We start from the raw sequence: 24,278 nt of genomic DNA on the forward strand, positions 1-24,278 counted from the left end.
CTTCACTCCGTCACGACTCTCGGGGGATGATACCTATAAAAATGACGTCGTCATGGCTCCAAGATCACCACTTACAGTATTTGAAGCTGCGAAGTGGGCTCTCTCCTGACCAAGCAATCTCGCGAAGAGGGCAGTTCACAGCAGAAAGCCCCCACACATGCGCGCATTGCCAGAAATTGAAGATCACGGAAGTGCCACAAGTACAGGCACAAGACGTGTGGTTTTCCAACCCCGAATATTCCAGTACCTTCCAATTGGAACCACGCGTAGACTTCCGGGAGGCAATCGAAGGAGCAAAGGCCGGCTGCGAACTGCTGATTTGGATGGCTGATCACCTTGCGACTCAATTCTCTCTCACGGGCCTAGCTGCCAAAGTCAATCCAACCTACGGATTCGGCTTGATTGGAAGTGGTTCGATGCCAAGATTTAAGCTGCTTCTCACATCAGAAGGTTCGCAAGTTGATCTGCCGCGCTCACGGTATGACAACGAAGTACTGCTCGATGGCTGGACAACTGAGGGTAAGTAGTGGAGTTTTCCCCATCTTCATCTCATAGGAGAGGTCCTGTCGATTTCTTAGTCTTAGACTTTGCCTCTCTTACTATGAGATAAGAATCGGATGTTGCTACTGTTGCCAGCATTGCTTGCAACGTCTTTGGTCATATCTCTTCGTAGCGCTGAGCATGGGTATCTCGTCGACAGCGAAGCTGACACTCAGTTGATAGACAATCCAGCTGCTAGCATCATTCATCAAAGGCCCTGTGAATCTAACAAGGCATCTGCGATTTCTCGTGTGTTTGCTCAGCAGAGTTTCAAGGCCTGTTTTCACACCCATGCCGAATGTCGGTCTCAGCATATTAGTGACTCGTCCGACGACGCGCCCGAAATTTTGGAATTGTCTGAGGCACCCTCTAGACTGCTCTATATCGGACTGAGAGACGACAAGCTGTTTGTGACCTTAACGAATACGCCTGCGATTTCCAGCACACAGATCGGCCAGAGACTCTCAGCTGGTGGTTACGTCACGCTGTCGTACTGCTGGGGAGGTGATCAGCCTGTGAAATTGACGGCAACAAGCCAAGATTCACTGAAGCAAGGCATTGACTCGACTGACCTACCCAAAACGTTGTGCGACGCTGTAACTTTTTGCCACAGTATGGGCCTTGAATTCATCTGGATCGATGCTTTATGCATTTTGCAAGACAGTGATAAGGACAAAGGAAACGAGATTGCCAGAATGAGGGACTATTATCAGAAGAGCGTACTCACAATATGCGCCGCTTCCGCTTCGCATTGCGCGCAAGGACTATTTGACATCAAACGACCATCATACGGAATGGGTCCAATCAAGTTGGCATTCCAGCCAGCTGATGGGAAGCCTGGTCACATCTTCTTATCCACCACGCCTGGTCCGCAACCTGAGGTCCTGACGACTCGAGGATGGACTTTACAGGAGTCTATGCTATCACGAAGAATGATCATATTTGCCCAAGACCAACTCTACTGGTCATGCCAAACGAGCTACTCGGCCTGCTCGGGCGTCATGATCAACCGGTCTTTCGGGGGACCCGAGAGCCTTGTGGACAACATCTACCCGATCACGACTCTATATGAGCGACCTCTGCAGAGCCAGTGGGAGGCGATCGTCAGGAATTACTCAAGACGCCATTTTGGATTCGCCGCAGACAAGCTCCCGGCAGCTTCTGGTTTGGCAAGCGTCGTTCACGACATTGCCCGAAGCCGAGGTTTCGACAAGTACGTTTTCGTCGCAGGCTTGTTCATCGACATGAACCAACCTCATTCCTGGGCGGACGAGTTACAGTGGTGCACCCGTTCTATAGACGCCAGCCGTTACGACGACTACGTCGCTCCGTCATGGTCATGGGCGAGTGTTAATGGTGCCGTTCACGTGTATCCTCGAGGTGTCCACAAAGCTCCAAGAGAGTCAAGTCCCCCATTCTTCACCGTCGAGGACTACGGCGTCACTCTTGTTGATCGACGGATACCCTACGGCGCTGTAACGAATGGCTTTCTCGCACTCAAGGCAAGACTGCGCAGCTTTCCTGGAATGGTATCACTGGATGGCATTGACATCATCTCCGCGTTGGAAGATGCCACACGGGATGATCGTCCCAGGGAAAGCCAGCTGCAAGCAGTTACCAACCCGTACTTGGAGATTATCGCAGATACTAGAGAGTCCCAGTCGCTGATAGAGGTGAGTTCTGCAGATACAGGGGTATTTCTCCTGCGAATGGGCCCTGCGAGTGGTCTGTTAGTCACAGGCCCGGGTTTGGCGGAAGGGTACCGACGACTCGGGTATTTCGAAGTGCAAGACAACGAAAAGGGTGGCAAGTCACTAAGCAAGTCTACAGAGGCCATCACGGACCTGGTTTTTGAGCAGGAGCAATTTCAGAGCATCTTGTTGGTGTAGGGTCTAGTGGTCCACTGCCTTACAGTCTGATCGCACTCTTGGTCCATATCGCCCCATCCATTAGGCTTATCTAGGAGTTTTCCCCCCAAGTAGCAACTTCCATCAAAATTACAAAAACGACGGGCTAGGTTGAAGCCTTTGTGTGAGACATTGATGAAGGCAATACGCCACAAATTGTTCTGCCAGCGTCATACGGAAAACAGTATCAATCCTTTCCCTACGACTGCCTGTTGCTCTACGATCCTCAATTCCGGCACTAATAAAGACCTTTACTTTGATGGATACTAGCGCTTTGCTACTGGCGGTTTAAAGTCTGATAAAAAGCGGCTGATGAACTGGATGGCCTCTTCTTGAAGGGGTTCCGTGCAAGGCTGTAGCTTCTGGCCCAGTAGATCATTCCCGTAAACGCCTTTTAGATAGAGGGCTACGTTCTTAAAACACTGAGGGCTTGTGCGCTGCTGAACAACGAAACTAGGGAGAGATGAGAAGGAGTTTTCAAGTTGGTTGAGGTATACCACTTACGATTTGACATTGGTGGGAGACAGAAGCTCCCGAACATCTCTAGAAAATGTAGCATAGGGATTGAAAGTTTGGGATGTTATGGAAGCCTCCCAAGCCCCTCGTGATGAATCTTTCCAATGTGCCGTGTGAACCCAGTATGATGTTCCGGATCGAGACAAGCTCTCGTTATCCTCTTTTCTGTTCGCATTGTTCCAATCTAGCCCGTTGTAAATTTCTCTCGGAAGATCCTTGAGCTTTATCCAAGCGTCAATGAAAGCTTCCAGTTTCGACTCCCCAGGGATAGACAACCGAATACCTATAATCCATGAGTACTCGACTGGCCAACAAAGAGCCGATCGGATCGTGTATTCAAGTTGATTGACTTCCAAGCCGTGAGCCACTCTTATGGTCTGATTTTCTTTCCCGCTCCGGACGTAGGTATGATACTCAATTCTGCTGACGCATGTGGTTGGGGCATGACCTAAAAGCCGACTCAGGTCTTTGCGAAAACTCCTTTTGGTGGTAGTGAGCGGACGTGGTTTTAGTGAGAGTGACTCTTTCTCGCGTTGCCCTTCGGCTGTGTTGTCGCCATATTTGGGAAATAAATGGCCCTCAAACTCTTCTGGAAGTCTTGCGACAATAGGGTTTTCCGTCACTTTGAGCCATTTATAGAGGTTGATAATTATCCCGAATTCGGTTTCCTCCGCTTCCGGAACCGCGTGACTGGTACTGGCCACTGCAGGAGCCCGGGCCCATCCGTTTACAGAAGACAAATCTTTACTAGCCGTATGGTTTCGTGCCAAAACATCAAGCCACTCGTGTAGGAACGTGGTATCTGGGGTCTTTTCTTGAGGCTTCTCGACTTTCGCTGCCATCTTGCAGTCGCTAGCCAAAGCTTTCGCTTCAGGCTGATTTCATGGGCTTGATCGACAATGTTGCTCAAAAGAAGATAGGGATGCTTTAGAAATATTCGGAAAACTAAGTGTTTGAGCTTCTCGGATGACAAGCGTGCGTTTAATAAATTGCTTGGTTTGGTTGGGTGCAATAGGAATGGCTGGCAATGTGGAAATTATGTACTTGGGGAAAACCGGGAAACCTTTTTCCATTTAGTTTGAGGGCCATTAAGGGGGCTGCTCAAGTATCAAATTGGATCGAACGGGTGCAGGCTGAGGGCTTTACCGCGTGTCTGCCTTGTGTCTGCCTTGTGTATGGGTGCCTCATATGTCCACTAACCCTGGGGGGCAAGCGCACTATCAGCTGACTGGATTTACATAAAAGTCTAAGATGCTACTATTTCCATGATTTTCATGTTATCGGTCGTTACGGGTATGCAGAAATCTCAGTCGCGCGGATTATGTCGTACATACACCTGTTCGGCTGTGCTCTTCGATAAGTATCCGGCTCTGCCTCTACCTGCTAACATTTAATGAGCATTTGCTGAGCCTTAATTACCGACCCTGCTTAAGCTGAGCACCGCGATATGTAGGGCCATCTTTCAGTAACATGACCCCCCTTTTCACGTACATCAATTTAATCGTGACTTCGATGACCACTCTGGTTGAAGACATGCTTAACGCAATGCAAGTTCCTTTAAAGTTCGTCTCATTCCACCTCAAGCCTTTCGCAATGTTCGTGAACCATTGTCTGTCAGTGATTATTTGAACCTGAAGATCAAATTCACTGAGCTATGCCAAGAACAAATCAAGTGAATGAATGAAGAGTGATGAGGATATAAGACCTATATTGTCCAGCAACTTTAGTTGAAGATACGACATTCATGAAATGAGCACAAATCAAATCGCCAAGAGTCCGAAACAGAGATCCTAACCTAAAACACAAATGGATTACAGGGGCTATTACGGAAAGGAGCGCCAAGAGCGCATCCAACGGGAGCAGCGGGAGCACCGGAGCGTCATCGCTCGCGAAGAACGAGAGGTTAGTAACGACTCCCATTTCATGATCTCAGCAGCATGAAGAGCACAAACCCCCTCAACTCTATCTTATTCCTGGAAACACCACGCTGACGGTGCATGTTTTGCTGAAGAGGCAGGAACGCGAGCGCAAACAGCGAGCGCGCACGCGTGAGATGAGGCAGTGTGATGCCAGCGGTTCTATGAAATGACACAGCAGATTCAGAGCCATCATCGGAGTAGACAACTCCTAGAATGAGAGCACAGAAGATCAAGTTCGAAGTAAATTAGACTTTAGATTAGCTCTTGGTGCTGCCCTCTTCCGCATTTTCTCTTTGATCGTTTCCCGGGAAGCATAATTGAGCATTGGAATTCATTCAGTAACGTCGTAAAACCGTGAAGGACGTCTTCAAATCGAACATAGATCAAAGTAAGAATTCTTCTTAAACAACAACTCGTTTTCTAGGCACCTTGGGCCAAATAGGCTCGAAAAGCCGACATGTCTCCATATGCAGATTCTCGCTCCAGGGTTGGGTACTATGCTGCAACCAATCATTTCCAAACACGCAGTCTTTTTTCGAGAAAACAACATATTTAAACCCTAGATCGCTTGTACGCTGGTCGACTGTCAGACTGTGATGATTCCATTAGCTCAATAATCTCCATGGCGGGTTCTTGGAATGGTACTTACGTTCGGCATTGGGAAAAGAAGCTGCGTGGGTCTTGGGTCATGGCAGACGGGTCATCAACGCTCTTGATTCTCGTCAGCGCGTACCAACTAGAGTTATTTCCCGGGCCCATCCACTCGCTATGGTGCTCCCAATACCCCTGCCGACGAAATAACTTTTCACGATCCTTTACTCTGGCGTCGTCGGTCCATTGAATACCCTTCTCCAGCTGCTTTGGAAGGTCCGTGAGAAAGAACGTAATCTCGCTGTATAAATAGGAATCGTCTTCGTCGATCTCGCACCGAGCGTACAGCCTCCACTTGTACTTCGAAAGCCAGAGTCCTCCGCTGGTCCAGCGTGCCATGGAACTCGGAATTATTTGTTCGACCTCTCCCACGTCGAGCCCACCAATTATGCGGAGTGTGCGCTTCGTAGCGAGGTAGTAGTGATGCTCGACCTTCTGAGCCGTGTAGCTGGGGAGCCATGCTGAGATCATGGCGATCAAGTCGTCGATGTTCATGCCGTCTTGGTCGTCCTCGGGCCGACGAAAGTCATAGTTGGAATCCCTTGAGTACGAAGGGAAGAATTCTCGTGGAATTCTTGAGACAGTGGTACGGTTGTGTCGAGCCCATTCCCTCAAGCCATCGCACGCCTTTTTGTGATCCCGCCTAACCCATGCGTCTACATCCAGCATAGGGGCGGGTTCCTTCTTGGCGAGCTTTGACAGTGCGTCCGACGCTGTGAAGCAAATTTCGATAACTTTGCACCAGAATTGAACATAGGCTGTTGGAAATGGAATGATGCGGGTATAATCCGTCGGGGACAACTCTCTTTTGATCCGATCTGCATCTTGGGTTGCAGTTCGCCGGGGCGCGTGGCGTGTCATCGCGGCTGACGTCTGAGGACGGTCTCGACCAGCATTGTGAACAGTCAACTTTTTGAAAGGAAGGATGCGAGCGCTTTTTATGTTTTTCTTCGTACGTGTGCGTAAGTTCTGTACCTTGGCAGGCTTCATTTAACCTTGAATTATTGGAAACGCCCACAACCCGGATGACTATGGCGCTCGATATCTCATTTAACATTAATGTGGGAAGCCGTTCCGAGCTTACGACAACAATATCAAGCCATTTCTAGCTTTTCGCACTTGCTGGTGCTGTCGCTATATCACGGAGTATTTTACATCGACACCAGGGCCGTCATGAACCGGTTCGATCAAACAGTTAGAGCACAGATCTCCTTTTCTGTTATTGAGAAAGTTGAAGCTCGAAGGGGGGTTCATCGTAGGAAAAAGGGCAGTACAATCTCCCTACCATCTTAAGCAGTCAAGTTGATCATAGCTTACTGACAATCAAGGGATACTTTACCAGAAAAAAAAATGAAAAAGCATCAAGATTTAGTATGGCACTGCAATGTCCAACATCAATAGCCTCCGGCGACTCGTGTAATGCCTGGCGCCGTGCCAATTATACCTAGCAATACACGGTGTGGGGCATACGTTGACCCCCGAACCGGCCTCCGCCCGCACCTGCCCGGGTTGTGGCGCCGTTTGATTCGTCGCTGACCGGGGAGCGTAGCCCCGACGAGTCCGATGCGGAGTGATGTCAGTCGCACGTCCCTTCCCGACTTCATCCATACTTGCTGATCTGACAAGCTAGGCCACAGCTCATCACTTCAACGTCACACTTCTCACATCTCATCCACAAAAGGAACATCACGAAACGTCCAGCACCATGGGTTTGAAGGTAAGTACTGCTGGCAATGCCACAATTCGCGGTGCTCACAATGGCAATTAGACACTTTCGGCAAAGGCGGCCGCAGCGCTGGACAAGGAGCTGATGAGCACTGGTGCCTTTTCCATCGACCAACTGATGGAGCTCGCTGGTCTCTCCGTCTCACAAGCAGGTCAATCAACAGCCGCCCGCTACGCGTTCCTCGGGACCAATCGCTGACGCCAAGTCCAGTGTACCGCGTCCACCCGCTCAGCAAGGGTCCGAATGTTCTTGTTGCCTGCGGGCCCGGCAACAACGGTGAGCGTCGCCTGCACCTCGCGCCTCGGCGATATAAGCTTATTTCGCATCATAGGTGGTGATGGTCTAGTCGCCGCCCGTCACCTTCGTCACTACGGTTACAAACCCAGCATTTACTACCCCAAGCGGAGTAAGAATGAACTGTACCAAGTGAGTGAGGATGTATCTACCTTTTGTCTATCTCGTCATTATGAGTCGTGGATGCATAATACATTGGGGGGCAAGTGCTCCTTCTGGGAACGTTGCCAACACACTCTATCAGCGACTCTCGTCGTCGAGTCTTTTCCACATCGCACATGATTTAAGATGCTTTTGCTTTTGTGAGAATCTCTTCCACCTACGCTTCGCTATGCAAAGTCGCACAAACCTTTCATTGTGCTCGCTCCTCCTCCCGAGAAAGAAAACGGCGGCATAGTTTGCGTGTATATCATGCTGCCCGTACAATCGAATTCCTCAGGAAAATTTTGTCGGGGGCTTGCCGTGCATCGGATTGTGGCTAATCGTTTTCTCAGCGACTGGCGCAGCAGCTGGAGGACCTGAACGTCCCATTTGTGGACGACTTTCCCACGGCCCTGAAGTCGACGGACCATATCGTGGATGCCATCTTCGGTTCGTTCAAGAAGTGCTCTTTCTACTGTTGACTGTCGTTCCGCGCGCCTAACGTCGTGATCTCAGGATTCAGCTTCTCTGGCGAGGTCCGGGAGCCCTTCCCGGCGGTGATCAAGGCGCTCGAGGAGACGAAATTGCCCGTAACTTCAGTTGACGCCCCATCATCATGGAATATCGAGGATGGCCCGCCATCGTCTGGCCTCGGCAGCTCTTTTCACCCTGAGGTACTCGTCAGCCTGACAGCACCTAAGCCGTTGGTGAAGCATTTCAAGGGACGACACTTTGTCGGAGGAAGGCATGTCCCAAGCTCGAGGAACCCCAAAAATAAGAAACTTTCGCAGGCTAACCTTGGGAGCAGATTCGTTTCGCCAGGTATTGCTGAAAAATACAACCTGGACCTTCCACAGTACGAAGGCATCGACCAGGTGGTAGAAGTGGACAATAACGGTCAGAAGCTGTAAATAAGGTTAGTTTTTCCAAAACTTGGAACATTTCTTCCGGTGATTTTGACAAAGACACATGTTTGCTTACTTTGAGTTTCTTGTCGTCCAGGGGTAGTTGTCTAAATGACCAGACAGCCTCCCACTCGGCTGTTTGGACAGACAGGACTTGGACATCGACCGTCGAGCATCTGCATTGGGCGAACTACAAGACCCTTGGGACACTCCAGAAGGGGAGGATGGTATTCGTGGCAGAAGGCGACATAGACGAGGTATAGTCTCCGACAGACTGGACAAACAGATTTGTGCTCAACGCACATGAAAGCCGAATGAACAAGATTTCGCGCTTCTAGGAAAGCGTCGTTTTTCGGTGATGGTCGTAGGTGGTGAAGGTGATGAAAACGCGGGTAGTTGTTCTGTGTGCTCGGAAGAGGGCAACATGGAAGTGTAACTATTCCTCGTCAAGGCAATGGACAACAAAGCGGATGACAATAGGTGGAGGGACCACCAGGCTTGGTGCTGCTGCTGCTGCTGCTGCTGCTGCTGCTGCTGCTGCTGGCTGCTGGTGTGCCAGACTAGCGGCCCAAGTGTGGCTGATATAAAGAGCAGATGTGGCTGCTGCCCCCCGGCGAATATGCCGGTCATCCAATGGGACTGAAGAATTTGTGAAAGAATCGCCACACGGTCGGTTCCACAGGGACCCTTGCCAGGGCCGGAGCGTTTTTAACGACTGACGTTGTGACGAGGGTGCCGGAGGATCTTTCTTTGGTTGGTAGATGCAAACTGGGGGGGACCGTTGACGTTGGACGAGGGGGGGGTTCAAGGGTGTGTGGTGAGGCGTGAGCCACTGAAGAAAGCCTGGGCCAAGCGTGCGTGTGAGCGACGGCTTTCCGGGAGGGCTAGGGGGTAGCAGCGGGGTGTTTAAAAATCAAGGGAAAAACAGAGAGGTGATAGGGGCGAAAGGTGAGGGAAGGGAAAAGAAGGGGAAAGGATGGGAGAAAGGTAAAAGGGACCCGAGGCGACTCGAAACGACGTGAAGTGACGGGAAGGGTCCAAGGAAGGGGCTGTCCGAGGGGGCAGGGCAGAGAGGCAGAGTTGAGGGTGAGTGAGGAAGTGAGGTGGATAACAAGCCAACGCAACGGTGCGGAACAGAGCGACAGAGAGCGAGGCAGAGTCTAAGAGACTGATGAATAAGAATTTTGATTTGTCTAGTTGGGTATATTTTGGTGCGTCCCATATTCCATTCTTTTTTACGACAATCCCAGTCCGCGACTCCCCTCCCTTCAAGCCAGACGGACAGGCCAGGTAAGAAGGTAGAGGGAGGGTACGGGAGGGACAGCACGAGGTACTCGAGGTACAGAGTACTTGGAGTAACAGTGAGTTTAGTCAGGCAAAAGGCAAGGACAGACAGGGTACGAAAGTGTTAGGTGTGTCGAACAGCAGTGAGTAGGTACGGTCCTAAGGTAAGGCAAGGTAGAGAAGGGCAGAATTCCCCCATCCCCCATCTGCAATCCCCAGGCCCAGGGACTGAGGGATTCCGGGCTGGGGCTTGGGAGGGAAATCAGGGACCCAGGGACCCAGGGAAAGCCTGGACTAGCCACTACCACTCACTATGTGAGGTAAGGTTCCTACGGGTACAAAGAGCAAAGCCACAATCAATGACCTCCAATTGCCCAATGCTCTCCAACAGGAAGGGAATTGAGCTGGTGAGGGCACCGAGTGGAGGGACTAGAGGGACTACTATGTAGAGGGCGGGCTCAGGGAAGTTATTTGATGGGGCAACTCTCCAACTCCAACAGCTTGAAGCAGCAGACGAAGACCGGGAAGTCCCCATTTGGAGCCTTTGGGGCCCTACCGGAGCAAATGCTCCTCATACCCCCTGTGATAGGACCGAGCGGCAAGGCAACGCTTACGGGGCCGCATGGAGCACTGAGTGACACTACCGAGCGGAACCCGCTTTTATTTCTCTGTCGAACTCGAACGGAATCCACCGTCCAGCACACTGCAGTGAACAAGCCACCCGTTTTTCGCAGTGCAATTGTGAGGTGAGGTGCTGCTGCCATTCCGTGGCCAGTGTCGAGCGAGCGGAGAGTGGTGTCACTCGGTGCAGTGAATGGGTGGCAGGTGCAAGTGGCGCCGCTACTGACGGGAAGGCAAGAATGAGATGCGCCGGCTCAACGCTGCTGCCCATTGTATTGGCCCGGGACAATGGTCTAGCCATGAGGGCACTTTGCGCTTGCCGTCTGCTAATCATGTACCGTGTCGGAATCGTTGCATTGTTCTTTCCCACTAGGAGAAAGGAACCAGCCCGCCTCGGTCTTGCCCACGAGGCAATGCGATGGCAACCAGAGGGAAAGCACGGTTGGCCTACCCGTCGCCTGCCCGAGGAAGGAAGCCAGCCGTGCCGTGCTTGTAGAATGGAAGGAAGGGTCCAACAGGGATTCAATGCGAAAGTAGCAGGTACATGTGCCACATTCGTTCGTCGCGCCTTCCTCTTCCTCTCAACTGCGGAGTACGTATCCCGCAACTGCCCACCCCGAGATTCCCATCTGATCAGCTTCCGCGTGCCGTGCCTGACTGTTCCCGGCCTTCCTTACCTCACCTTGCTTGCCCGCCACGCCTCGTCCGGTCAACCTTCCCCCCACCTTGAGGTCCTGTCTTCATTATCGTCATACTTCATCGCACGTCTCCGACATCCTTTTTCGTCAACCAACAACGCAAGCGGGGTCGAAACTTGTCACTTCGCTCTGTCCGCTTGCTATTTTCCTCCTACCCTCTCTGCAGGATCCATTCACAGACGAGTCGTGCTACTCTGCTCGGTTTCCGACCCCCGGGGCACTGCGTTCTGAGGTTCCAATCTCCGTGTCGGAGGAGGAAAAAAGGGCTTACCTTCGTCAGTTCAGGACGATTAGCTCCGGACCGCCAGGGCAGGGAGACAGGGCATCAGGGCAAAAAGTGGCGGAGAACACACGACGACGAGCTCGATATCGCAATTCAACCCGAAAATCCCATCCGGCCCGCGTGGCCTTTGATGTACCCAGCCTATCCTATCGCCTTGTCGCATTTCGCTGTCAATCCGTCAGCTGCCTCCCCCCTGCCCTGTCGCTTCCTCGTGAGCCGACCCGGTCTGTAGGTGCAAACACCACGTCATAGACAACCACAAGCTACACCACAGCTTCAGCCCCGTGGGATGGCAACAACGAGCACCTCCTGGCACGGTTGGAGTCAGGACTTGGAGCTCAAATTCTCCGACAAGAACAAAACCACAAAGTTCTCGAACCGTCACCGCCTCAATTGGATCATGGTGGCCTCTACTCGGCAGGCGACGACATCAAGAGGAGCCAGTCCAGCTTCCTCGGGCGTTCCCGACACAGCCAACAATGAACGCACCATGCCATCGACACAAATGGCGTGGGGCCGCACAAGGCAATCGTGCTGGGAGCCCTTCGCCTGAGGAACATGAACATTCACATCAAAGTCAAACGAGGAGATACTCCTACAGGCAGGCCACAAGGTGCACGAAACTTCTGGTGGCTTCGAGAAAGCAAAATGGGCGCGTCTGGACCCTGTGGTGGCCCTGGACGGGAATGCCCTCTTGGCCTCCCGCCAGGAGGAAGCTAGAGCAGCCCTGGTGGCGAATCACCTTCCATTGGCCCCCACCAACTTGAGGCTCATTTCCTGGCTACTGCCCGCGCATGTGGCAGCTGGTGCACGACGGTCGCTGAGGCCATGCGCACCGCAGCTATTGGACGAGCCCGGTAGCCACAGTTGCCGTGATTGTGGCCCGTCAGACTCTGCGATCTCCCTCACAAGACCCTCAGTCAGGGATCGCGCCGCTTCCTGGAGAAACCTCCCCACGCTGTTCCGTCCCAACCACGATTCATTGGTGCTTCATCAACACCTAGCTCCCGAATCGCTGTGTCATTGGTTACGCGCATCCGTGGAGAACACTTCTTTGCAATGCCTCGCCCACACTGTGCTTGGCGGTCAGCAGCTCGGCATCAAATTGCAGCCAGTCGCATGTTTGCTTTAATTGTGAAATTCGTCGGAAGAACGCCTCGCCATGGCAGCGGTCACCAATGCCATGGCACGGTGGGCATTTGTTTGCTGCAAGCTTCGTAATTGTTCTGCAGTTTGAAGCATTTCGTCCGCTTCAGATGCCAGTGGGTGGTGGCAGGTCACCACGAGGGTCAACGTGGCGGATAACGGTCCCTTCCGACCAGATTCGGCGGATTTTGGCCCTTTACGCAGGGGTCTAACAAGGGTCCAATACAATGATATGAGATAAATGATGAGGCCCCGAGTGGGTAGTCCAATCGAGCTGGTGGACATGACTTGAAGGCCTCCGGTGGTCCCAGAAGGGCGGATAACGAGTGTCGACGTTCAAACGAGATGCAACCGCTGTAGCGGAGCGGGCAGGCAGTGCGAGCAGGGTATCGCAGTTCTGCAATTTCTTGCTTGCTACAACTGCTTAACGAAAATGGTCAAAATACCCCGGTACCCTCCCCGCCAGCTCGACCCTCGCACCCGGTCCATCATCATCTTCCCTGGAGAAACACCTCCGCCGTCAGCTCCTCGTCTCGACTCACGTCATCATGGATGGCAGTGGGCACACGAATCTGACCGTCACGGCTCGCATACCCGCTGTCGACACCCAACGAGATTGAGTTTTATCGTCCCAGCTGTCCCGGCCGTGTGTTGACTAGAGTACAACGACACACCCCGGCCGAATACGCCCGTGGGCCTCACACTCGAGTCGTGCTGAAGTTTTCGAGATACCGCCATCGGTTTCTGCATGCAATTCTGTCTGTGTGTGTTGTTCTGATAACCGACAGCTAGCTCTGGCCCCACACCGAACCCCGCCTACACAACAAAAGGGGGCTTTGGTCTCCTGCAACGCAGTGAGTGTTTGCTGCATCCTCATCCTTTCTCATGTTGGGCCGCGACCTTGTGCCTTGGCTTTTGACCAGCGGCGTTCTAGGAACGCTGGATGCCGGGCAATTATCTCCGGTGCCGCTCTACGACACAACGCCGCTTTGTCCGTACCGACGACACCTCAACACGGGCTCCCGGATCCCAGTCATCCTACCGACAGCAACAGATATCAATGGTCCGTGTCTCGGAGCTGGCTCCGACCCGACGGCCTCGCATGAAAATCAGTACTCTTCTTGGAGACATCGTCTGTCGTCCCACGGAAGCCTCAGCGGCGGTGACCACTGAATAAGCCAATCCTTTTTGCGACTCGTCTAGATGATTCTAGAGGTGAGAGTTTCGGGCAAACCGTGCTGATCCTTGCCGCTTGGGGAAACGCACGGCGATGGAATCGCAATCAAAATTTGACGGTCGCCTACCAGTCTTTGCCCCTGCGGCAGCTGCATAGCCCCTCCGACGCTTCCAAGGTTTGAGGGCATTCGCACAATCATCCAACCGGTGGTATTGCACCACTCCGCTACAAGTGCTCCGGCCGGAAGCGATCTTACGGCCGACGGCTATGCACGCCTTCCGTGCTAATGAGTGCACGTGCCTGACCACGAGGATCATTAGTGACCAAGAATGCAGATTTCATGATAATCGTTTGCCGTTGTCGCCTGATTGAATCGGGAGCAATGGCACTCGGCCGGGTGTTTCGCGAAGATTCCAGCAATTTGGGGATCGGGTGGGGCGGGGTTTTGGGTTTGCGTCAGACAAGGCGCGCCAGGGCTGCAACAACCCCGATTTCGGTTCCCGACATGCTTGCGATCATCGTCAGTGACTTTTGCCAGCCGTAAGTGAGGGGTCCTGAGTTAGTTTTGACAACGAACAATGGTTTTGACGGTTCTCCGCATGGCATTGCTTATTCTATCTCAACTCAGCGGCCCGAGCGATACCTCCACGGTGTACTCCGGTGTACAAGTACAGCCTCATACTTGTCTTCCCACTTGCAGGCCTCGGTATCGCCCAAACTATCTTATCCATGCTTCCATGACGTCGAATGGCCACATCTTGCCTGCCGGCGATATTCAACTGCATGAAGGGATATTGAGGCTGGGCCACCTCTCGATTTGGATATTGTTCATGCATGTTACAGGCCTTATCTCTCTACAACTGGGTCAGGCCTCGATGTTTTTCAGTCAAGCTTGACCCAAGAACTCCGCCGTAGCTAGATAGTGTCCACTCGATGACAAAACATCTATCATAGAACAACACCTGTCATGTTTCGAAATGATTTTTCAACAACAGGCCAAAAGCCGCGTCACTTCATCACGAAAGCAGTGGCGTATATTCCGTCAGCAGAAGCTGCGATTCGTTTCTCTCTGACTACATCCCCCGCGCAGACTAACTTCAATGGTCCATCTCCAGATATGACACCGCCTCCGGGCCCCGCCGTGTGATTCACCACCACCAACACCGCTGCTATTGCTTCCTCGGCTCCGTTGCAAAGACTCTTCCAGCCCTGACGACAACCTTCTCGCATGTGTCTCGACTCTCTTCCGGAGCATCCGCAGGCGGGCGAGGTACCGCTCGCATCGTTGGTTGGTGCTGACCAGGCTGTCGTGGGAGAAGCTGCTCCGTTGCCACGGCGGAACGACGAAGGCGGCGCCGGCGGGGAGGGCGTGGTAGGGCCCGACGCGCGTCAGGCAGGGCGTGCAGCTGCCTAGGAGGGAGTAGGTCGTGATGGAGTTTGTGTGGTTTGCGTGGCAGACTTGGGCGGCGGGCGTGAGGGGGCAGGTGTGGCGGTTGGCGGAGGCTATGGCGTTGCAGGAGGGGCATTTGAGGATGTGGATTGTGCACATTATGGCGATGGCGAAGGAGGGTTGGTGGAGTTGAGAAGAGGATACGTGGTGGTGAGTTATTGGGTGGGAAGTTGTGATGCTCTTATGTTGATGATGAGGTGGTTGATGGTCGAGGTGTTATGGTGAATTGGGAGGTGCGGCTGGGTGGTTGTGGTTGAGTGAATGAGTTGCTTGAGTTGGGATTTAGTTGGTGATGTTTGGGTTCTGGTGCCAGCTTGTGGAGGGTAATGGTGTGGTTTATGGGCGTTGAGGGAAGGTGCGATAGGTTATTCGCACCTGCTTCGTTGAACGAGGAACGTTCTCACGGTAAGGTTACTTGCGTTCTAAGCTGTTCTTATCAGCCAGGTTTAGATTAACCTAGGTTGCGACTTTGGAGAGGTAGCGAGAGCTTCGGTACTCCGGCAAGTCTTCGAGTCATCAGCGAACAAGAAGTGCAAGTGTCTTCGGTATCAAGCCTTCTAGTTGAACAGTGAGACTAGAATATAGCTGATTGATACATGAGCTTTCGCTATTGTTACTATCCTATTATGCCACGATCTATGGGCAGGTGTGGTTCTATGCTCCTACACCACTGGAGGCTACATTTTACAGTATGACTATATTTGCTTTCACAGAGACAACTCTATCGTCAACAGACCCTGTGCAATGAGTGAAACGTAGCAGCTGACGGCAAGAGGGCAGAGGGGAAGCAGAGACGCAGACTTTCAGGGTATCGACAACAAGAGTGGAGGTGGTAACAGAGAGGACAGTAGAAACAAAAGAAAATAAGTCGCAAAGCTGTAGGGGAACATAGTTTCTTTTCTTTTGGAAACGATATTGAAGTAGATCAGAGCAAACTGATAAACTAGTTGCTGAGTCCTGGAATTCGAATGCTTTGACGATGAACATCCGACTTCCGAACGTCGTTCCTGGCAATCATTAAATTTCTTTGTTATCTCATTCGAAACAAATTTTGTTGATTGTAGACAATATGAATACGTAGCCACCCTCGAATGCCACTCGTCTCGTTGAAGGTTGAGGCGCGCTCAAGGTTTGGCCTCTATATTTGGTTTCACAAGCCTGCTCTTATCCACCATAACCACATCAGCATCATCACCACATCCGAACGTTTTGACGCTGTGGTTCGAGACTTTGGCTTGACGGACCGAATGGGAGACATCAAATCTCTACATGAAGTACCCTGGGGGTCTTGGGTCTGGGGTTTCTCGCCTTCACGAGGAATTTACTTGAGAATTCAGTCAGAACTTTGTTGAACGAGTGGTGGAGCAAGAGACAAAGGCCCTTCCATTTCTTCATGAGAACAAGCTTCATCGTATAGGTGAGTACAACACCACGATTAAGTTATACGCGGAACTAACACAATATTTTTCCTAGACTCTACAACACGCAAGTTTCAGTAAGCCTGTGTAAAACCTTTCTCTCCTTCGCAGAGGACGGTGTTTATCAAGTCTTTTGGCATCCACGAACAAACCCGGTCTATCGACACTCGGATGGAATGGCAGCGCCTCTTGCTCCAGGCGGTTTGATGAGGATGGAAAGCCCACGGAAGACGACTTTCCAGCCAGGGAGTAATATCCTGATGAGCTTGAGATAAAGAATGCTGTGCAAGCCCCCGGCTGTTCGTGTTGATGGGGAGTATGTTACCGCCTATGCGAGCGAGTTAGGCAAGCTTTTGGAGGCATCTCGGAGGATCTTGGAGGATGGAGCGACGGCATCTTTGACCTGCCATTCAAGGTTTTCGGGTATGATTCCTTGAAGCGGCCTGCTGCTGAGGCAGGGTTGAGTCATCCATGATAGGACTCTGCTGAGACTACGCAGAGATTGAAGACTGGAATAAAAGCGGAGGAGCTTTGCAGCAGCCTTTTTTAGCCAGAGGCGTGTTTCTCTTGAATACAGGAAGCATTGCAATGATCTCTGCTCTTTCCAAACACAGTCCAACAAGTAGGATGATAGTTCAAGACACTCTTGGTAGACTTGACTACACATGCTTGACAGGCACATTGAATCCCTGCCGAGTGGATTGAAAGTATGCACGGTTGTAACCGACGGAGTCCCATTGAGTAGCAGGCGCCAGCCAACCTCCCGGCCGCTAACCGCAAGTTCCGCTGAGAGCCGGAAGTGAACTAAGATCCGATCGAGTGTCCAAAAACTAGTTCTGATCTACGCTCGGGCCCACCGTTCGCCAGCGCCGTTTCTGGGGGGAGCTAATCCCGGCACCGACCTTTAACCTCCGGACCCACTCGGATGTAGCGCCCGTGTCACGACCCGACTCGGAATTTGACTTACAACATCGGATTCAATGACAGGAGTTTGTGGAGAGTTTGGTAGCCGACATTTTCAGTCCGAATTAATTCAAAATACATATAAGACTGCTAGGGAGTGCGTATCTCGAAAACGGCATCACCATCAGCAATTCAATTGATTACCAAACCCTCCAAAAAAAAAAAAACCTACCACATTTGCCCATCATGTCTTTCGACCTCAGCAACCCAAACCGCAAGATCCACGCCGGCGTGATTTTGACCAAGGGGTATGTATTCAAGCCCCAAGATGGAGTTGACTAACGTGGCCACAGCATCACTGAGATGCTCGACGTAGCTCCTTTCGAATTCTTCCACTGCTTCCAGTGGAGCGGGGACAAGGAGACTGCAGCTGCTATGAACCTTCCTGCAAACACGATGGACGACGGACTCGAGTTTGAGCTGCACTGGGTCACTGAGGATGGCAAGCCGGCTAAGTTGGCGAGCAATGCTCAGATCCTGCCCACTGTAAGTCCAAGCGAGCCCCGCCACACGTCGTCGCAATCCAGCTAACAATGTGAAGGACTCCTTCGAATCTTGCCCGCCTCTTGACATTGCTCTCATGGGTGCTCATGACTTCAAATACAAGACAAGCCCCGCCGAGATTGCCTTCATCCGCAAGACTTTTGAGCAGTGCAGCGCATTCCTCACCATCTGCGGCGGCATGGTGCCTCTGCTTGAGGCTGGCATTCTCGCTGGAAAAACGTCCACATGTCCTCGTATGATGTTCGAGTTGATGAAGAAGACCGTGCCAGTAGTCAATTGGGTTGACAAGCGCTGGGCCCGGGATGGCAAGCTGTGGACGTCTAGCACCCTGCTCAACGGTACGGACTTGATTCGCGCTTTCGCCACGGAGACTTGGGGTGGAAGAACGGGAATGATCGAATTCTTCCTCGATGGGGGACACTATCCTGACAGAGATGTTGATTTCAAGGACTTCGAGGGGCAGAATTATCAGATGGAGCAACTTCCTGCCTGAGGCAGCACGGTCCTCGGTCAGTCGTGTTGATACATGGTTCCGGCAGCGGGAATCACCGGGGGGAAAGAGCCATGTAATCTTCCTCTGCTAGATTTAATTCAATATACATCTCGTGTTTCCCTATATCTGCCATTACTAACATTGCTAGAGACAGCTTTGTGGACAGAAGTAGAATGCCACGCGGGGATTTCTCGATCCATTTACCTACATTCACATGTGAGACGATGTTGATATTTCATTATTTGCTTGGTTACTTCACATATATACTCTTGGGCTTACTACTGCTGTTATGTATTTCGTCGCGTCATCGTCGTCCCTATTTGGCATTATTTACAGCCAACACGCACTCGGTTAGCTGGAAGTATGGGCCTTAGGTAAGTGCGCGCTGGGGCCTGTCGACTCTGAGACGAATCCGTTGCATATTAGACTTCAGTTCATCCGCATTCTGCGATATGATTTTTGTAGATCCGTATACGAGCGTCAAAGAGGCTTTCCGTAGTGTGATGGGTGTTGCAAAGCAAGGCCTCCAATCCGGGGGAAATGAGAAAATGGAGTTCCAAAGACGCAAAACCGACGTGTTCTCATTCTCGTGTGAATGAACCAATCAAATCAAGAGTAGTTTCCATCGCCTAGGAAATGTGCCGCAACGTCGTTGGCTCAGCGGTGCCAAACCCCGGCATTGCTACTCCGCCACGTCTTATGTGCATCAGTCCATTGGACTGTGTGGCCTGAACACCTCCACTGCTGGTTATCTTTCCCCAGCCGAAGCCTGATTCTGACGAAACCACTCACTCCTCCTCCTACATGGTTTGCATCTTACAGTCGGTTATCATCGAAGTTGCACGGCTTACCTATCCAAATCCAAGCACCACCGGTATCGACCGCTATGACGAACATTATCTCATATCCTTTGTCTGAATATTCCGAATCGATATCTCGTTCTGACCTTCAAGATGATGCCACCGATCAACAGGGTGTTTCTCTACCCGGTAGTCTTGGCGCGTCCAAGTCCAGTTCTGCACTCGAGAAGGATTCAGCATCCGGTCGCAGCAAATTTTGTTGGACCGACTCGCTTGAACGGAAACTGGTGAGACTTTACTTGTACACGACGCTTTCAGTTCCATCAATCGCCGAAATTTTGCGGAGCAAAGATGGACCCAACCTGTATGTATCGCCAGATCAGCGTCTTGCCACACAACACCGGACTGAAGCATGCATCTAGGAGTAAAGACCTTGCCCAAAAGAAGCTCAGCACGATGCTAGACAAGGACCCCAGATGGCTGCATCCTCGGAACCGAGAAGATGCCGAAAGGCGATTAAAGCTACTTCAAGAACGACTTGAGTCAGTACACGAGAGCAAACGCTGTATTCCAAAGGACGAGAATGTAGTCATCTCACCCAAAGGCGCGTTTTTGCATCACCGCTCTTCACCTCAGCCTCGAATGAAACTTGAAGAAGGAGATCACCGTCTAGAGCAATTACCACATCTAAGCTGTGCGCCCAGATCGCAACCGAAAGTCCCACTGGAAACACGGGAATTGCTTGAGAGATATTGTGGCAATAGCGGAATGGAGACCGAGTTCATTCTCGGGGAGATATCCATGGATAGCACTACCGTCGCTTCAGAGGAATGTCAGAATGCTCCAGACCTTGATGGGCTCGCCTTCAAGGTTATCAAAGCCGCTGCTGTGGCTCAGAAAGCTCACACGTCGATCATGGCTTCAGATATGCTGGGAGTTGATCTATTTCGAAAAGAGCAAGGTATCTGCATGGAGGGCACAGACGCCCACGACTACCATGAATGCCTTTGCAGCATGTACGCGACAGTCGTCGATAAGCACCTCTTGTGGGCTACACCTAACGGTCTTACTACTCAAGCCGAGAGGATTCTCAAATTTGGGCCGATCTTTGAAAGCGATCTCACTTACTGCGATGCCTTTGGAAACACACTGCTGCATTTTTTTGCCGCTCGGGCACACCCTGCACTCCTTCTTCGGGCACTGATAGAACACGACGGCTTGGCCAGGTGCCTTAATACGTCCGGCGAGAGTTTCCTTCACTGCCTCTCCAGGAAATGGTACGCAGGGGATGCCATTTACCTCCGCGTGCTGCTTCGTCATCTTGCTTCCGACAATAGTCCCAACAAGTTGGATGTCTATTCGAAAGACGTGTACGGCCGAAGTATTTTCCACCTGATGACTGAATCAATAATCAGCCATGAAACGCTTGCCGAGTTAATGGAGCTATTCGACTCTGATGTCTATGCAACAAGAGATGCGTTTGGTACAGTTCCGGAAGCAACACGATCACAGATACCGTCCCAGAATCATCATACAACAGACAAGCCAGATGAACTCGGTCCAGTCGATTATCAGGCCCGACTACGCGAAATAATCGACCGAGTCTACGCGTGCGAAGATAAAAGGGCTGAGAATGAGGGCGGCTGGAACGGTCTGCACTGTACTGCCTCCATCATCATCTCGCAAAACTCACTTCTGGCATTCCACAAGCTACCCAATCTGACAGGAGAACATCCGATATTGGGAAAGAAGTATAATCACAAGAAGATGGAACACGATTCCTCGACAAAGTTTTTCAAGAGGAGGGAAGATATCATGCTGGACCTGATAGAACTTGGAGTCGACGTCAACGCGTATGATGCCTTGGGAAACACTGTATTAATGCATTTCGTGGCGTATTTGCCGGAGGACGATGATAAAAAAACCCCGGTTAACATCATCGACCGAATTATCGAGTCAGGAGCTGACATACAAGCACGAAATCGCGTCGGTGAAACAGCTCTACATGTGGCGGTTCGGCTCGGCAAAAAGCTTGCAATGAAGACGCTGGTCGTCAAAGGAGCCAACGTCCATGCCAAAGACATCCGTGGTCGGACTCCCTTGAGAATTTTGGCCGATGAGATTCAAAAAGCAGGGAATAACTCTGTGACTTACGCGCATTTGGAGGCATGCTTCACATGGTTATCGGCACAGGGGGAGGCAAAGCTGCGTTCATCCGTGCTGGATGAGTGGGGTTGGTTTGGCTTACCAACTGGCCGGGGAGCGGGCAGAATGGGCTCAACAAGTTTGGACTTGTGGTACGACGAGTCCAATGCAAACTCTGTGATCAATTACAATGCAAGGGACAGAAAGAGCCAGAAGGTTCTGCAACAGCTGCGCGATGTGCTTGAAAAAGAGCCCAATGAAGAAGTCGGCAAGATTGAGTTGACGTGGCCTGAACGACCGAATGAAAAAGAAGAAGTTGACAGCTTAGATTGCGAGTACGAGGATGGGTGAATAATTAACCTTCCCATCTTTGACGCGTCGAGGTAATGCTAATAGATTTGCAGGCGTCGCGCAATCAACCGCCGTCCAGCCGTTGTGAAGATCGAGGAAAACGAAGACTCTATCAACACTTCCAACGTCTCTAGTCGTGAAGCCAGTCCCTCAATCGACGATATATGTGGTCTGGTTTTGAGCAATGCTTTTAACATATCCCTTAGCCAAGTTCCCCACCCTGAAGAGGCATGGGAAAGCGTACGCAGGTGTCTTGATGAACTTTCAGTCATCACGTCACTTTCACATGAGCATTCCCCTGGCCCAACTGAAAGTTATTTGCGAGTTGTCAACAACTATCCAAGAGACGTGAATCCTGAGCAAAAGGCGAGTGGAAACTCTCCTCTCCCTGACGACGGGCAAGCCGGTGTCACCAGAGACAGGAAGCGACGGCGGTCTGATGCATCAGCCGGGCCCTCAAAAAGAGGTGATAACAACAGCAACAACAACGATGATGAAAAAGATACCAATTGCCCAGAACATGGGTCGAAGACACGAAAGAAGGGCAAGACTCATGGTCGTTATACCTGCCCTTATCGAAAGCGCAATCCTCTGAGATTCAATGTACGTCAACACCCAAGTTGCGCGACCGTTGCGCATGATTCAATATCCTTGGTCAAGTAAGTCCTCGTGTTAAGATTGGGTAGCAGCTTATGAACGCACTGCTGATCCTTGATCAAGACGCCAAATTAGATTATTCCATCAGAGAACGGCAGCCAGTTCATTCGTTTGCCGGCGATGCCAAGAAACTTTCCCAACATCAGAAGCCCTTGACAACCATATCCGAGTGCCATCCGATCAGATGTGCATGATACGCGAGCAAGGAGTCTACAGTGTTGTCCATCATGACCCGGAGGATGGGATAACTACTGAGAAAGGGGTCAAGTTGGCGGATAGGAAATCACGGACTCAGGTTTTGGACTGGTCAACACTGTGGAAAGTTCTATTTCCAGAAGATGATACTGTTCCTTCAGAAGGTAGGTCAAGTTCTACCACATACCACCCCTTCGCAATTTCAAGCTTCATTACAAATGCTAGAAGATTGGCCTAAAATGCACAGAAACTAAAACGTAGTAGAGTTCGAGCCGGTGATTGAGCTTGATGAAGTGAAGCAGACTTTTGCCGACGACTCCGAGAGGTGCCAGAGCCTCGTGCATGATCTGAGTGGCAAAATCTGCCAATCTGCTGGCTTTGCGATCAGCTCCAAACCAGGTGAAAGGTACTGGAGACTGTTCCAAACCTTTGCCGACGACAATCTCCGAAGACACAACGTGTTACTGGCTTGTTCCCGGTTCCTGAACTCGAATCTCTCGAGACGCCCCATGAATAGTGAGGATGAGATCAGATCAAGGACGAGCAATACTGGAAGCAGCACTCACTTGTCCGGAATTCTTTTGCCTACACCGGAGTCAGTGCCCGGGAACCAACCTCCTCCAAGAAAGGCATCTGGAACATTGCAAGAGCTTGTCGTGCAAAGGGATTCAGGCCCTCAATGTTCCGAGCAGGCTACCAGAAATACGTATGGTACTGCCACGAACAGCGTTCAAAATTCCTCTGACGCAGCGAGCGCTGGGCAGAATTCACATATGAACGCATTTGATGGACGCCAAACATGCTCTGGAGTTTGCTTCACGGAGCCCTGTTCTTGTGATGCACTTTTAGATTGGAGCACTTATCCGTGGACTTAAGAAACGACAGATGCGAATATTGGAATGACCGCTATCGCTTAGACTTATCTAAATGCACTAATGAAGACGTCGATTTAATATTGCGAGACCAAAATGAGAGAGTTTTGCTAATTATTAATATATCTACCGTGAGGGTATCCCATCAACTGCTAGTGGATCACAGTATAAGGCGAGCGGGGTCCAGGCTAATTAACGTCCCACACCTACTTCCAGACCACCCCCACATCCAGACTACTATTATAACCCATTATGCATAGATAACAGTTAACCAACCTACTTAGGCGTTAGGCGGCTAGAATAGGACATTTATACTCTATAGGATCCTAGGAATAATAGGAACTTACTTAGGAATAGAAGAACTATAGTATAAATTATATAATAATAAGGAATAAGTATAGATAAGGGACCTATAATAAATACTTAGTAGATATTAGAATAAATACTTAGTAGATATTAGAATAAATACTTATCCTATTTTAGAATAAATATTTATAATAATAAAGGAAATAGTACTTATAAATAGTAAGACTATTTATATAAAAGGATTTATATATAAAATAACTTTAAACTTAGTTTATAGTTAGTAGAGATTAGAAAAAATATAATATAGATTAAATAT

The 24,278-nt window shown here is 50.8% G+C and overlaps 6 protein-coding genes across 6 annotated transcripts; 4 read left to right on the plus strand and 2 right to left on the minus strand.

The window, feature by feature from the left end:
* Positions 1-1,154: 1,154 nt before the first annotated feature.
* Positions 1,155-2,429, plus strand: GCG54_00008928 (uncharacterized protein; the record flags this gene model as incomplete). Its single annotated transcript, XM_045408883.1, has 1 exon — positions 1,155-2,429. The coding sequence occupies one exon, from the start codon at positions 1,155-1,157 to the stop codon at positions 2,427-2,429; it is 1,275 nt and encodes a 424-aa protein (XP_045266626.1).
* A 3,005-nt stretch (positions 2,430-5,434) lies between these two features.
* GCG54_00008929 (uncharacterized protein) lies at positions 5,435-6,394 on the minus strand (the record flags this gene model as incomplete). Its single annotated transcript, XM_045408884.1, has 2 exons — positions 5,435-5,465; positions 5,532-6,394. 2 exons carry the CDS (start codon positions 6,392-6,394, stop codon positions 5,435-5,437), a joined length of 894 nt encoding a protein of 297 aa, XP_045266627.1.
* An 844-nt stretch (positions 6,395-7,238) lies between these two features.
* On the plus strand, positions 7,239-8,605 carry GCG54_00008930 (NAD(P)H-hydrate epimerase; the record flags this gene model as incomplete). Its single annotated transcript, XM_045408885.1, has 6 exons — positions 7,239-7,250; positions 7,302-7,410; positions 7,470-7,535; positions 7,591-7,685; positions 8,048-8,144; positions 8,211-8,605. 6 exons carry the CDS (start codon positions 7,239-7,241, stop codon positions 8,603-8,605), a joined length of 774 nt encoding a protein of 257 aa, XP_045266628.1.
* Positions 8,606-8,706: 101 nt separating this feature from the next.
* Positions 8,707-8,904, minus strand: GCG54_00008931 (uncharacterized protein; the record flags this gene model as incomplete). The annotated part of the gene is made up of 1 exon (XM_045408886.1): positions 8,707-8,904. One exon carries the CDS (start codon positions 8,902-8,904, stop codon positions 8,707-8,709), a length of 198 nt encoding a protein of 65 aa, XP_045266629.1.
* Positions 8,905-17,825: 8,921 nt separating this feature from the next.
* GCG54_00008932 (uncharacterized protein) lies at positions 17,826-18,636 on the plus strand (the record flags this gene model as incomplete). The annotated part of the gene is made up of 3 exons (XM_045408887.1): positions 17,826-17,887; positions 17,933-18,125; positions 18,181-18,636. The coding sequence occupies 3 exons, from the start codon at positions 17,826-17,828 to the stop codon at positions 18,634-18,636; spliced, it is 711 nt and encodes a 236-aa protein (XP_045266630.1).
* Positions 18,637-20,204: 1,568 nt separating this feature from the next.
* On the plus strand, positions 20,205-21,932 carry GCG54_00008933 (uncharacterized protein; the record flags this gene model as incomplete). The annotated part of the gene is made up of 1 exon (XM_045408888.1): positions 20,205-21,932. The coding sequence occupies one exon, from the start codon at positions 20,205-20,207 to the stop codon at positions 21,930-21,932; it is 1,728 nt and encodes a 575-aa protein (XP_045266631.1).
* Positions 21,933-24,278: the final 2,346 nt, after the last annotated feature.

This window comes from Colletotrichum gloeosporioides (genome assembly GCF_011800055.1).
Source record: "Colletotrichum gloeosporioides strain Lc1 chromosome Unknown consensus_30, whole genome shotgun sequence".
Classification (NCBI taxonomy): domain Eukaryota; kingdom Fungi; phylum Ascomycota; class Sordariomycetes; order Glomerellales; family Glomerellaceae; genus Colletotrichum; species Colletotrichum gloeosporioides.